Source organism: Phacochoerus africanus, chromosome 4, assembly GCF_016906955.1.
Source record: "Phacochoerus africanus isolate WHEZ1 chromosome 4, ROS_Pafr_v1, whole genome shotgun sequence".
Taxonomy (NCBI): domain Eukaryota; kingdom Metazoa; phylum Chordata; class Mammalia; order Artiodactyla; family Suidae; genus Phacochoerus; species Phacochoerus africanus.
In genome coordinates, this window is record NC_062547.1 from 95,711,000 (window position 1) to 95,725,924 (window position 14,925).

The 14,925-nt window shown below is 35.4% G+C and overlaps 1 protein-coding gene across 6 annotated transcripts in view; it reads right to left on the reverse strand.

The window, feature by feature from the left end:
• Nucleotides 1-14,925, reverse strand: part of TMEM161B (transmembrane protein 161B) — a 74,609-nt gene that overhangs the window by 26,814 nt on the left and 32,870 nt on the right. For 5 of the 6 annotated variants that reach the window (XM_047778244.1, XM_047778247.1, XM_047778250.1 and 2 more), the window contains 3 exons: nucleotides 11,980-12,063; nucleotides 9,292-9,389; nucleotides 5,643-5,799 (listed from right to left, as the gene is read on the reverse strand). In XM_047778244.1, coding sequence (XP_047634200.1) covers nucleotides 5,643-5,799; nucleotides 9,292-9,389; nucleotides 11,980-12,063 — 339 coding nt within the window. The remainder of the gene's footprint in view (nucleotides 1-5,642; nucleotides 5,800-9,291; nucleotides 9,390-11,979; nucleotides 12,064-14,925) is intronic. The other variant, XM_047778249.1, reaches the window with a different exon arrangement.

A 14,925-nucleotide genomic window follows, 5' to 3' on the forward strand; every position in this document is an offset into this window, starting at 1 on the left:
CAGGGTAACAGGTTGAATGCTATACTAATATAATTATATTTCCCAGATCATCTGTTTTGACTAATCACAGAGATTAGATGGTGGCTTTTTCCCAAGTCTGGCAGAACTCAGAGGAATTCATTTTAAAAGATGTTAAACCAGAGAAGACTGGGCTTGGAATCATCATGCAAAACTTTGGGTGAAAATGAAAAGCTGAAAACAAAGAGCAGGGGGAGGATTCAGAAATGCGTTTAAATTAATATCTGCACACTGAATGTTGAATCTCTGAACATCCTCCTCAATCGCTCTCCTAATACTGGTTGTCAGACTTTACATCCCACAGACGGGAGAATGGACAATTCTCTGGAGAAAATGACAAGCCTGACAACCAGCAAACACTGATATTTAGAGGTTCCCCAAGGATACTGCCAAGTCTCCACTCAATCATCCACTAAAAAGCCCACCAATCAACAAGTTCCAGCCACTTGCACAAAACTTCCAATTTTTAGCACCTCCTTCTTGAATATATACAGATACTCAAAGAGCACAAGACAGTCACAAACAATCTTTAACAGGACAGTAATTAAAACAAAAAAGGTGGAAAGGGGAGACTCAGAAAATAAACAATGCAATGTGCAAATTTAAACCTAAAAGCTACTAATTTTCTTAAAAATACAAAGTTATTGGAATTCCCATTGTGGCTTAGCAGTAACGCACCTGACTAGTATCCATGAGGACATCCCTGGCCCAACTCAGTCAGTTAAGGATTCCATGTTGCCATGAACTGTGCTGTAGGTGGCAGATGAGGCTTGGATTCCATGGTGCTGTGGCTGTGGTGTAGGCCTGCGGCTACAGCTCTAATTAGACCACTGGCCTGGGAACTTCCATATGCCTCAGGTGCAGCCCTAAAAGACTAAAACTAAAACTAAAAAATACAAAGATATTACACATCCATGACACAAGAGTGTTATGAAAATGGAACTCTCAAAGAAAAAAGAGTCTTAAAAAAAGTCGATATAAAAATTCAACAGAAGGGTTCAAAGAGAAGATTAAGATAAAAATAAAGTATAAAATACATGAAAAGGAGGAGATAAAAATTAAAGGATCAAAGAAATCCAACATCTCACTAAAAAGAGTTCCTAAAAAAGACAAGAGAAAACAGAGAATCTTACCAAAGAGATAATATAGTATTTCTGAATAAAAATAGCAGATTTAGCATATCCACCTGCTTTTGGTCTCTCACTAATCCCCACCAAAAGGACAGTAAAAGAATTTGTTTTAAAGTACATAAATGCAGTGAATGAGAAGAGAAACAGCAGTACAAATGTGAAGCTAGAAAGCAGGTAGATAATTGATAAACAACTAAACAGAACTAGGGAGCTCAATCAGAAAGTCAAGATGCAACCTGATTATACTGAACTCCCAGAAAGGATAAGGAACTGGTCAGATGCCAAGTAATTATCTACACTGGGATGAAAGTGCAAATATGCGTTGGGAGTATAACATGAGGTATTAAGACCAAGTACTAACAAAAAGAAGTACTTTTAGAAAATAACCAGTTCAAAATGTCCCCCCCGCCCCGAAAGAAGTCTGAAGATTTATACTTTGGAGAGGATAAAAAAGATGATCTCTTATCCATCAAGATGACAAGATGCTCCAAGCTTCCATTCAGGCTTTTTGTGCCTCACACTTGAATATGAAGAGGCTGGAGTTCCCATCATGGTGCAGTGGAAAGGAATCAGACTAGGAACCATGAGGTTGTGGGTTTGACCCCTGGCCTCGCTCAGTGGGTTAAGGATCCAGCGCTGCAGTGAGCTGTGGTATAGGCTGCAGACACAGCTCAGAACTGGTGTTGCTGTGACTGTGGTATAGGCTGGCAGCTGTAGCTCTGATTAGACCCCTAGCCTGGAAACCTCCATATGCCGTGGGCGTGGCCCCAACAGCAAAAATAAATAAATAAATAAATAAGTAAAATAACAAATACAGATCACCAGATCTCAGAGTCTTTAACATGAAAGACGGCAACCAGACCAAAGAAACAAAGCAACTCAAGAGTAAAAAGATACTTAGTAGAAGAAAAAGATTTACATAATCTATCAATACCTCAAACAGACATGAGAAGACAGACTTCCAGGATGGAGGGAGAAACAAAAAAGAAATATTTGAAAATTTGCAATTATAGCAGAAATTAAAAAAATTTTGAAGGGTTGGGGACTCCTAAATAATTAAAATATAACTATAAAATTTTTTGTGAGAAAGAAGCATCTTAGAGAACTACTGTAAGAGATCTAAAATCTGAGCAATGAGCATTCAGAAATAGAGAAAATGAAGAAAAGGCAATCACAAATAAAATAATTCAAGAAAAGTTTCTACAAGTCAAGAACTTGAGTTTCCAGATTGGTGAAATCCCAGCACAACAGATGAAGCACATCCTCAACAAAAGGCATATCATCATAAAATTTCATCATATGAAGTGGCCAAAGACAAGATGGTAAAGGTTCCACATGGGGGGGGGGGAGGGGGAACACCTGGATATATGAAAAATCAGCTATCAGAATGGCACCTGAAATTCCTTTTTTTTTTTGCTTTTTTTTTGCTTTTTTAGGGCTGAACTTGTGGCATATGGAAGCTCCCAGGATAGGTGTTGAATCAGAGCTACAGCTGTCGGCCTAGGCCACAGCCACAGCAATGCGGGATCTGAGCCACATCTGCAACCTACACCACAGTTCAGGGAAACACCAGATCCCCAATCCACCGAGCCAGGCCAGGGATCACACCTGTATCCCGCATGCTCATGGACACTAGTCGGATTTGTTTCCATTGCACCACAACAGGAACTCCCCAAAACTGGAATTCTTAAAAAGCAAGAATGAAACTTCAAAGAAAATAAATGCCTTCAAAATTATTAATGATTTTTAATCCTGGAATTCCATTCTTTTTTTTTTTCTTTTGTCTTTTTAGGGCCACACCCACGGCATATGGAGGTTACCAGGCTAGGGGGTCTAACTGGAGCTGTTGCTGCCGGCCTACGCCACAGCCACTGCAACGCCAGATCCGAGCCTCATCTGCGACCTACACCACAGCTCATGGCAACGTTGGATCCTTAACCCACTGAGAAAGGCCAGGATTTGAACCCACAGCCTCATGGTTCCTAGTTGGATTCTTTTCTGCTGCGCCAAGATGGGAACTCTGGAATTCCATTTTTAATTAAGGGATAAATTATTTTCAGGTATGATGAAAATATTTTCAGGCATGCAAAGTCACAAAATATGCACTCCCACACAACCTTCCTGAATAAATAATGGAAGATATGCTCCCCCAAATTGATAAAGTAAACCAAGTAAGAGGTAGACATGAAGAAAAAGAGCCCCAGGTCAAGAGATGTAAAGGGAATCTCTAAAAAGACAATAATTGGTGGTTCCTGGGGAACAGCTGTGCATCCTTAGGGACGGTTAACCAATCCAGATCAGGGCCTACCTGAGGGCTCCAGAAGAACTCAAGAAGATGAAACTGACATACCACCTGATGCTTCTAAAAATGAGAAGAGTTTGAGGTTGAATTAACAATACGTACAAAGAAAATAATCAAATGAAAATGAAAAAACAAGTATTTATCTGTGAAGAGTGTTTACATGTTCATAACAAATACTGAATATTTTCTTAAAGTATGACATTACTCTAGTTAGAAGATGAGATGAATGGGAAATGATCAATGGTGACAAGCTAAGCAGAGGTGCTAAGTCCTCATTTCCAGAGTGAAACAATAGCTAAAGTCTAAAATTAAAATCAAGCAGTAGGCTTGTATGCATATGGAAATACAAGTACAAACATGAAACAGAAAGGAGGTGGTCTCTAGACAAGTGGATATGTACGAGAGAATGTTTAATTTTAATAAAAACCTTAAAATTAAATAAAAATATTGCCCAGTAGTAAAGGAAATGAGTTTCCAGTTTAAAAGCTAAACCAGGAATTTATCACAGTTAATGATGAATCTTCAGAATACCAAAAGGATACTGGTAAAAGAGAAAAAGCTCCTGGAGAGTGAATGTAAGTGGGAGAAGGAGAAGTATATACAAAGAGGGCAACAATTGCTCAAGAGCTTTTAAAACTCTGAGGAAAAACTACTTCTTTCTTAGAATTTGTACTAAGCCAAAATAGCAACTGAGTATGGGGAAAAAAATAAAGATAACTCAAGCATACAAGATCTCAAACAAAAAAGGTACCACACTTCCTAAAAACACTACAGGAGAACTTGCCAAAAGAAGAGAGTAAACGCAAGAAGAGATGTTATCCAAAAAGAGGCACAGGGAATTCTCGGGAAGAATATCCCAGGATATTAGGTATGTATCAAGTTTAGAGAAATGAGAGTTCTAAGAGGATATTTCCATGGAAAATAGAATAGAAATGATGTATCTGGCAGCCACTGTAGAAAACAGTATGGAGGTTCCTCAAAAAACTAAAAACAGAACTACCATATGATCCAGTAATTCCACTCCTGGATATATATCCAGAGAAAATGAAAACACTAATTTGAAAAGATAGGTGCACCCCAATGTTCAGAGCAGTAATATTTATAAAAGTTGAGATGTGGAAGCAACCCTAATGCCCATCAACAAACAAATGGATAACGGATAAAGAAGCTATGGTGTACACCCACACGACGGAGTATCAGCCAAAAAAAGAATGAAATTCTGCCATTTACAGCAACGTCAATGGACCTAAAGAATATTATGCTTGGTGAAGTCAGAGAAAGACAAACACTGTATGACATCATTTATATGTGGAACTAAAAAACACAAACAAATGTAAATGCAAAACAGAAACAGACCCATAGATATAGAAAACAAAACAGTGCTTACCAAAGGGGAGAGGGAAGGAGGAGCAAATTGGGGATACGCAATTAAAAGATAAAAACTACTATACATAAAATAGATAAGCAACAAGGACAGGAATCTACAGCCATTATCTTGAAATAACTTTAAATGGAGTATAATCTGTAAAAATACCAAATCACTATGCTACATATCTGAAATTTATATTATTATAGATCAAATATACTTCAATTTTTAAAAAAATGTATCTTAACTAGTGAGGTTTTGAATTCTATAGAAGAGTTTAACTTCTGTATAAGAAAAACAGGAAATTATTCAAGTAGGGTAAAAGGTACTAAAATGCTTAGCTATAAATAATATATAGGCATATATATATATATATATATATATAACATATAGGCGTAACTAAAAACAACTACTGATTTCAGTAAAAAGTTGTCTCCTTACCATTTGGAAAGAACAGAAGGGAAGCAAAAGGAAGGGAAAGAAAGGTGCAGTAATACCTAAAATTAAGGAAATACTATCATCATAAAATATTTAAACATATGGAAGGCAATCTCCAAAGAAGTATCTAAAAAAGGTAAAAGTGGCTCCTCTATAACATGAGTCAGACAAGAAAGGAAAGGAAGAAAACTGGTATTTTTCCTTGTACCTCACTTTTTAAACTATCTACCACTACTCTGAAAATTTTTTCAACTAAATAAAGAGAATTTCAACAAAAAAATAATCTAATGATCTAAAATCCTTTAAAATCAGAAACGAGATCTAACAGCATCAGATATAAAAGGAAAACAAATTCATAAATTAATATTAGTGATGTTTTGAAGGATACATTGCAAAAGACAAAACAAGTAGGCACCATACTAAGCTGATATTCATTTCCTGTGTGGGCTTCATAAAATTGTAGTAAACTTCAGTTACTAGATAAACAACTGTAGCAGCCACTGTGAAATCCACCAGCCACTGGTATTCTGGAAAGTAATGCAATGCTGAAAAATAGAAGTTTAAGAAAGTTTTACTTCAACTTTAATAAACAACTTAGAGGGATTTATCTATAATTAATTTCAAACAAGTTAGATTTTATTCTATTTCATGATTTGCATTGTAAAGTTTGCAAATATGAGAATCTAAAAATGTAGGACACAGATCAAGAATGTTGGTATCCACAGCAAAATTTTAATATATCATAAATAATTAAAATAAACCTGAAATGAATATCAAAAATTGGTTATGTTGTTAAAAATATGTCTTCAAAATGAATTGGTACTTTCTTAGCTGATAAGCTTTACAAAAATTATACATCAAGATTTTTATTAAAAAGAATCTAAGCTGTAATATTTTAGCTTTAGAATACAACTTACTGTAGAGTACTACAGATTTACTTATATTCATTTCTGTGAAGCAAGAAAGCTGAATGCTCTGTCAGTTATTAACCACACTAATGGAGGACTAGTCATTTTGTACAGATTAAAATAATAAATTGAATATATTTTTATTCTCTCTTCTGCTCCTGCAAGAAAAGCTGATGAAATCCCTGTCATTTTTCCATAAAGCCATACTCCTTCAACAAACTATTCCATCCTTATGGGTTAACATTACAATCAGAATTGTCTGAAAGTAAATATGATTCCATCCCCTTTTCTTCTAAGATATCCTGGTTTATTCTGCCAAAGAGTAATCTAAAATATCAACATTTTGTAGAAGGCCTAAAATGGTGGAAATATATCATGTACATAAACATTAATTTCCATTTCTAAGTGGCACATGATAAAATGAACTATATTGCTTTTGGAAAATATTAGTTGTAAAATGTAATACCTGGGGATATTTTTAAATCAGACATGTGCAAAAAAAATATTTTAAAAATAAGATACCACTCAAAATAAGACATCTAAATATCAAAACAAACTTACTTCTCTATGAGGCAATAGCAAAAACTCCAAATCCTTTCATAATTGGGTAATTTATTTGCTTCAACTTAATGTTCAAGTCATTTTAACTGCTTTATCTTTTTTTGTTGTATAGACTCAATAACGTCTAAACACCAGTGTGAAAGATTTACCCTAAAGTGCTTGCACGATTTCTATCCTATCCTCTAAACACCCCACTTCCCCTCTAAAAGCTCACTCAGTTGAGCTTTTTAAATAATTTTCTCGAAGGACAGCAGAGAAATGAATGGAACAGATAAATATCTGTTTAATCAAAGATTTTCACTTTTTATTAACAAAAGGTCAAGTAAGTGTTTTAATTCTCCATCCCTGCCCACATTCACATAGGCTTCCACCAGGGAACTCATTCACAGCAAATGGCCAAGTGACATTTAAATGTTCTTATGTTCTTTAAGAGGTTCTGATAATAGACAGTTAATGCAAATTGAGAGACTTTTAAGATAGTTATTGGGATATCAATTATATATATATATACACACACACACACACGACAAAAACAAATTATACATATTCTTGCTATAAATTTAAATCAAATATTCTTCATATATGCCTTTCAACAGAACACTGGAATCAAAGGAAAACCTAGGACATCATCAATCCTGATGGTTTGCATTAACTGCCTGAGAGTACCTGAAGTTCAGGCAAAAAACCCTTTACTTCTACCTAAACACATATACAGAATATGCATCATGGACAATTACATAAATATAAACATAAATAAAACATCTCCCTGTTATTCTGATTAACTAGAATGATATTGATGTTATGTGACCTGTTGTTTAACCAGTACCATTTGCAATTAGTTCTCAAAATTGTAAAAGTAAAACAAAATACTGAATAAGCTGAAGCCACCTATCCCTAACTTCAATGTTTTAAGTTTATTAAATAGCCTGATTCTCACTAAATGACTAACCCCGGTCAAGTTTTTAACTCCTCTTGACTAGTTAAAAAAAAAGTCAGTTACAGTTAACTCAGAATTTTGAGGGTGAGTTAATACAAATAAAGTACTTACAACATGTCTGATAAGTACCACATTTAAATAATTATTAAAGTTAATTAGATGATAATTATTCAATAAACAGTTATTAAAATAACAAAAAGCTGCCTTAGGTATCAGGAAATGTATATAAATATTATTGTACAAGTAAGCATACATACAGTAATAAAACAAATGTGAAAACTAATTAAAAAGTTCAAGCACTTTCACATGTTTTAAGTTTTGCATGAAAGACAGTTATAAAGAAAAAAAGAGGATGGCATAACCAGTCCTTTTTTTTTTTTTGTCTGCGTCCATGCACGGCATGTTGAAGTCCCCAGGCCAGGGATCAAACCCACACCACAGCACAGCAGCTACCCAAGTCGCTAAAGTGATGCTGGATCCTTAACCCACAGTGCCACAAGGGAACTCCAACATAGCCAGTCTTAATGACATGAAACAGCTGACTTATACTGTTCCTCACTGACATTTTCTAGCATATCCTTTCCATATATGTATAAATGTACATATAATCTTTATAAATGGAGAATTAACTTTCAAATGTATTGAAGCCACTCTGTATTATAAAATAATTCTATATGAGATGCTAAATGACTATTAAGGTTTTGTTGAGGTGGTAGGATTTAACCCAAGAAGGACCAAATTAAATGATTCTATACAGCATTACCAGAATTATTTTTTAATGTGTTATTTTAATTCCTCACCTACCATGTAAGCCTTTAGTTTTCAAACCTGGTCAAAATATCAGAACCAAATAGAACATTTTAAAATAATACAAATTCCTAGAACCCACTCTAGATTTACTGAGTTTCTAACGGTAGTTAAGGGGAGTCTTTAAAAATAAAGAGCAGCTTAGGTAATTCTGACATATAGACAGGTTTAAAAACTAATGTTGTAAACAATATCATCTTAGATGACTTTCTCTTCTAGGATTTGAATAATTTCACATAAGTTTTATTTTAAATTTAAAGCATTATAGTTATTATTATTCAATTATAAATACTGATACAAGGAAAAAAACTGAATGACTTATTCAGAGACACTCCATGGATACAAGTAAATCCTGAAAAAGTTTCCTATTCCTAATCTAACTCATTACTCTAAAACTACTTTCCTTTCTACTAAATGTGAGCATGAAGTTGAATTGTTCTAAGTGTAGTAATTTAATACAAATGTACAATGCATCTCTGCAAGTAACAAATAAAAGTAGACTGGTATAGATGGCAATTTAGAATGGAATTTCAGAGAATGAAAACTAACTGTAAACTCAAACAAACTGTACAACAAACTTGTGTAAGTTAGCCTCTTCTGAAAAAAAATGGGAAAAATAAGGCTTAATACAAGCTAGGTGGATAGAAAAATTCAATTCAGATGAAGTCATTTTGAGCTTCTAAGCTCTTAGAAATATTTCATACTCTGTATAATGGACTTAATTAATCAGAAAAACAAAAAATGTGACAACAATAGATAAAATTACTTTCACTAGCATAACATAAAACTGAGATTTACAGAAACTTTACCCAGATTTCCCTTACCTAAAGTATCCACTTCTGTAACTGACTTTGTTTCTAGATGGAGATCAATATCCTTTGGAATGGTTAGTGGCTTACTTTCAATGTGACCATTATATTTCCTATAAAAATCAGACAAGTGACACAAAAAACAAGTTACCCTCACTGTTAAAGTGTTTGTATCAAACTAATTATAAATGAGGTTATAAATTTTACAATGAAAAGGAAGAACTTCTAATATTTCATCAAAAAGGAGGTATGGTACTCAAAAGATGTTTTTAAAGGGGAACTACAAAATATGGATGTAAATTATTATGAGAATATATAGATTACCAGGGAAAGGGTTATCTAAACTAGTGATGGCAACAAAATCTTGATTGCTAGTTTAGCATTTCACCCAATTTTTCCTGCTCTCCTGTGACCTAAAGACAGCCTAACATCTCTTTTCTTAGGCACAACAGTAAAAGGAAATGAAGACAAAATGCATTTCACTTTGAAATTACACATACACACATACATACATATAAACAGACTTGTAGCTATAATTAAGTCAGAGATGAAAAAATAAGATTTATGTGCATGAGAAATTCAGAAATATGAAAGATGAACTCAGAGTTGCTTTTACTAGGAATCATAGATGGAGGAAAACAAGAGAATTCTTCAGGTAAACAAAATCAAACATAAACTGAAAGTAATAAACTAAGTTTCAGTAACAATCATTAAAATACCAACAAATTTGCATTTATTCTTAATATAAACAGGTAACACCTCAGTAAAAATTTTATGTCAATAAATGAGATAATAATTATGGTTAGGAGGAACAGGACAGTGTTGTTAGTGCAACTTTTTGTAAAGATAAAGCACTTTTAACATAAAAAAGTTACTGTAAAATAAGAAAATTATTGGAGTTCCCCAGTGGTTCAGTGTTGTCACTGTTGTGGCTTGAGTTGCTGCTGTGGCACAGGTTCAACCCCTAGCCCAGGAACTCCCACGTGCCACAGGTGCGAGCATAAATAAATTTAAAAAATACATAAATCAACTGAAATTTTAAATAAATAACAAAATCATTGACTACAACATATATAATAAGAATTCAAGTGTTTATAAAATAAATACTACATAACTAAGCTTTACAAATGTTGACCATGATACCTATGAAAAGGCACAGGTGGAATTTAAAAAGAAATACTGAAACTAAACACTGACATGGATTAAAATCCTGGCTCTTACTAGTTATATCAATTTGAGTAACTGTTTTTTGTTTTGTTTTGTTTTGTTTTTTTAATGTAATTTTTGGCTGCCCTGCAGCATATGGAGCTCCCAGGCCAGGGACTGAAGCAATACTCGTGACTTAAGCCACAGCTGCGGCAACACCAGATCTCTAATCCACTCTGCTGGGCGTCAAACCCTGCATCCCAGTGGCTTCCAAAAGGCCGCAGATCCTGTTGCACCACAGTGGGAGCTCCAAGTAACTCATTTACATCTTTGGTCAACAGCTTCCTCATTAGTAAAAAATATAAATTAAATTAATACTCAGGGTTACTGAGTGGGCTAAATTAAGACTGTGTAAAGTGTTTTTAAAATTATACCAGGCAGAAATATTTTATTAAAGAACATAACTACTGGAACACAGAGAAGGAGCATTTACATGTAACATTCCAATGAGTTTGAAAGTATATTTGTAGTAAGTGAAAAAATGGTAGCAAGATCAGAAAAACAGCCTCCTCAAATTTCTAATTTCATGCCAATTAATCATTAATGTTTAAAGAATTTTTTAGTACCTATAAACCCATTAGCCTACATTAGTATAATTTTTATGATATACATGAGAAATTAGGTGACAATATGTTGTCACTGACATTTTGTAATATATTAGCACCACAGTTTCAGATCTTAAGAAGTGGTCCCCAGCTAAGGAAACTAAGGTCCATTTAGAGAGGCTAATTAACATGCACTTTCCTTGAAAATTCAATATAAATCAGGATATAAAACTTGAGAGCCAGAAGAATCCTTCAAAATTACTATGTTTGGCCCTTCTACTTCACAGATGAGGTTTCTGTGGTCCGCTCAGTGAGGTTTATTAGTAGGCAGCTTTCTTCATAAACTTTAAGCATAATATTCAGGGGCCTGAAGAGGACCTAAGAAATTTTATTTTCCACCACATTTATTTAAAAAATGAGGAAACAGGTAAAGAAAGCAAATGAGTTTGCCCAATATGATCATACTGAGTGGTAGCAAAATTTGGAGAAGTACTCTCTTAGGTGATAACATAGGGATGGATGGATCTCCCCCCACTAAACCTCCCACTCCCGGTTCTTAAGTAAAATAATCACTTTTCTGCTTACATATTAGATTACTACATATCAGATTTTCTTAGAGGGTGATTCAATTTGTTTTTCTTTTTTTGGCTGCCCCAGGGCATATGCAGTTCTGGGCTAGGATCAGATCCTGGCCAGGGATCTGATCCAAACCACAGCTGCAACCTACACTGAATCCTTAACCCATTGAGCCAAGCCAGGGATTGAATCTGCATCCCAGTGCTCCAGAGACACTGCCAATCCCCAAAGTATAGCAGCGGGAACTCCATTTCCTTGGGTTTTGATCTCAGATTTATCAACTGTTTATGGCATAATCAGTAAATGTTCCTTTAACCAAAATATATTTACATAAATTTTGTTATATATGTAAAACAAGCCCCAAAATATAACTTACCTATCTTTTTTGCTTTTCCCTTTTTGCTGCTTTCCTGAAAGAATTCTTAATTCCTCTTCTGTAGGATGTTGATACCATCTCAAACTAAGAAAAAAGTAATTCTTTTAAATAAAGAATTAAAATCACTAGAATTTATTCATTTATTCTACAAATATTTATTGAATTTCCTATTTATGATGACACTGCAGGGAAATAAAAGATGAAAAACTCCCATCTGTAACAGACACTACTTCTTAAGCCTTAATTCAAATCTAGCAAATTTACCAAGCACTTACTAGATGGCAGACCCTGCAATGCTGTTTGTAAGTATTTTTCTTAGAACTTACGGTGTATTAATATAGATACTAAGATGATACTGGCTAACTTTAACAATAAATGGCGTGAATTTTGCAGGCAAGCAGGCAGAAGCACATTAGAATTCTCTACCCATCTTTCATTCACACAGAAAGAACTGATTTGTCTTAAAAAGAGAGTCCTGTGAATGGCCTCAAAACTAGCAGTTTTGTTTTCCTTTCTTTTCTTCCTCTAATTTAGCTGGAGAATTTTCACACTTCAGGCGTATAAGAATTTGAGTAAAGTGCTGTATTTACAAAACTCTTTTAATCTTGGCTATATCTAACTCTCTTCAGTTAGGGCTCCAACTGGTTGTATTTACATCCATCACCCAGTCAAAACATCCATGAGTCATTTTTTTCCTTTCCAAGCCCCTATCTGCCCATTCTAAATTTCCTGTCTCATCTGAATGTCCTATCTGCCAGCCACCTAAGTTTGATATTTGGGTTCTACATTCAACATGCCCTTTCCACATGTTATCATCAATTCTGTCCTTTAACTCTTAAAATTCTAAACTTGCCTACTCCCCTGAAAGGTCCTCAAAAGTTTAGCATATCTTCCTCTCTAGCTCTGACTATGGCAAAACTCTCAAAATGGTTCCTTTCCTTTCCCCTGGACTCTCCCCTAAATGCATTCTGATCCCACCTTTATTTTTCCATAATGTAAATCTTATCAAGACACATGCTGGATTAAATCCTTTCCAAGACTCCTCAGAGGGTAAAGCAGTGAGTAAGGCAGCTAGGCAAGGACTTTGACCAAAGTCTTGCTGTTATAAAAAAAGAAACAGACACCTAGTTGATAAGAGTTACCAAGTTTTTCAACCATAAAAATCTAATTTTTTTTTTGTCTTTTTGCCATTTCTTGAGTTGCTTCTGTGGCACATGGAGGTTCCCAGGCTAGGAGTCAAATCGGGGCTGTAGCCACCGGCCTACGCCAGAGCCACAGCAACGCGGGATCCAAGCAGTGTCTGCAACCTACACCACAGCTCACGGCAACGCCGGATCGTTAACCCACTGAGCAAGGGCAGGGATGGAACCTGCAACCTCATGGTTCCTAGTTGGCGTTCCTGCGCCACGACAGGAACTCCAAAATCTAAATTTTTTAAGTGAAATACCCTAATTTTTAAAAAAAATGCTACCGCCTATTTGCTGTTTTTAAAAATACTGCCAAACTGGGGCGTTCCTGTTGTGGCTCAGCGGTAAGAAACTCTACTAGTATCCATGAGGATGTGGGTTCAATCCCTGGCCTCGTTCAGTGGGTTAAGGATCCTGTCTTGCTGTGTAGGTCGCAGACTGCTCAGATCTCGCATTGCTGTGGCTGTGGCATAGACTGGCAGCTGCAGCTCCAATTCAACCCCCTAGCCTAGGAATTCCCATATGTCACAGATGAGTCCCTAAAAAATAAGAGGAAAAAAAACTACTGCCAAACTGGCAGTCTGAGTTGTGACTGCATATTTAATGATATAAAGAAATTATTGTTAAAAATTTTAGCTGTAATATTGTCATTATAGTAATTTTGTAGAAGAAATATTTCAGAGATACATACTAAAATATCTATGAATGAAATAATAACATTTGCTACAAAATGTTATTGGAGGGAAGGAGAGAAAAAAGGGTGTATAGATGAAACGAACTGTCCACCAGCCATGGAGATGAGTACATCGGAGCTCATCATATTCATTATGGATTCTTGATATTATTCTCTCTCCTCTTTGTATGTATTTGAAAGTTTGTATTGGAGTTCCCGCAGTGGAAACAAATCCAACTAGGAATGACGAGGTTGCAGGTTCGATCCCTGGCCTCGCTCAGTGGGTTAAGGATCAGGCATTGCCATGAGCTGTGGTGTAGGTTGCAGATGAGGCTCAGATCTGGCGTTGCTGTGGCTCTGGCGTAGGCTAGCAGCAACAGCTCTGATTAGCCTGGGAACCTCCATGTGCCACAGGTGCGGCCCTAAAAGGACAAAAGACAAAAAAAAAAGAAAAAGTTTGCATTAAAACTAAAACATACAAGGCCAAATAAAAGGTTTGTGACCACCTATTTTCACAGCCTTTCACGTCTGACTACTGTCTACTTCACCAGACTCACCTTCAAGAATTCCCTTTTTGAACATGACATTCTACATAGACTAAATGACATTTATTCCACAAATTCTTTCACCCCTTAGCATCTTTGCATATATTCTTCTCTCTGCTTGTAAACACCTACGCCCCTACTGGCAAGCTCCTAATTTACCTCTGACACTTTATAAAGCAGTCTCTCTGTGGTTTAATAAAGAATACATCTGGTCATTGTCCTCACTTCTTAGCACAGAGCTTCAAACACTCTTGGAATTTTCTGAGTGAAAAGAATGTGGACCTCCAGATAGCTCCAAGATGGAGGATGGTCACCAGAAATACCAACCGTGTGATTAGAGTTGGAATTTTCAGCCACCTGACTTCTAGGAAGGGGAAGGGAGCCGAAGATTAAGTTCAATCATGTAGTGAATTATTTAAAATCATACTTATGTAATGAAACTTCATAAAATCTTTGGACACAGAAACTAGGAGAGCTTCCTAGCTATTTAATACACTGAAGTTCCTGGAGGGTGACTGAGGTCTTCTCTCAACAGAGAGAA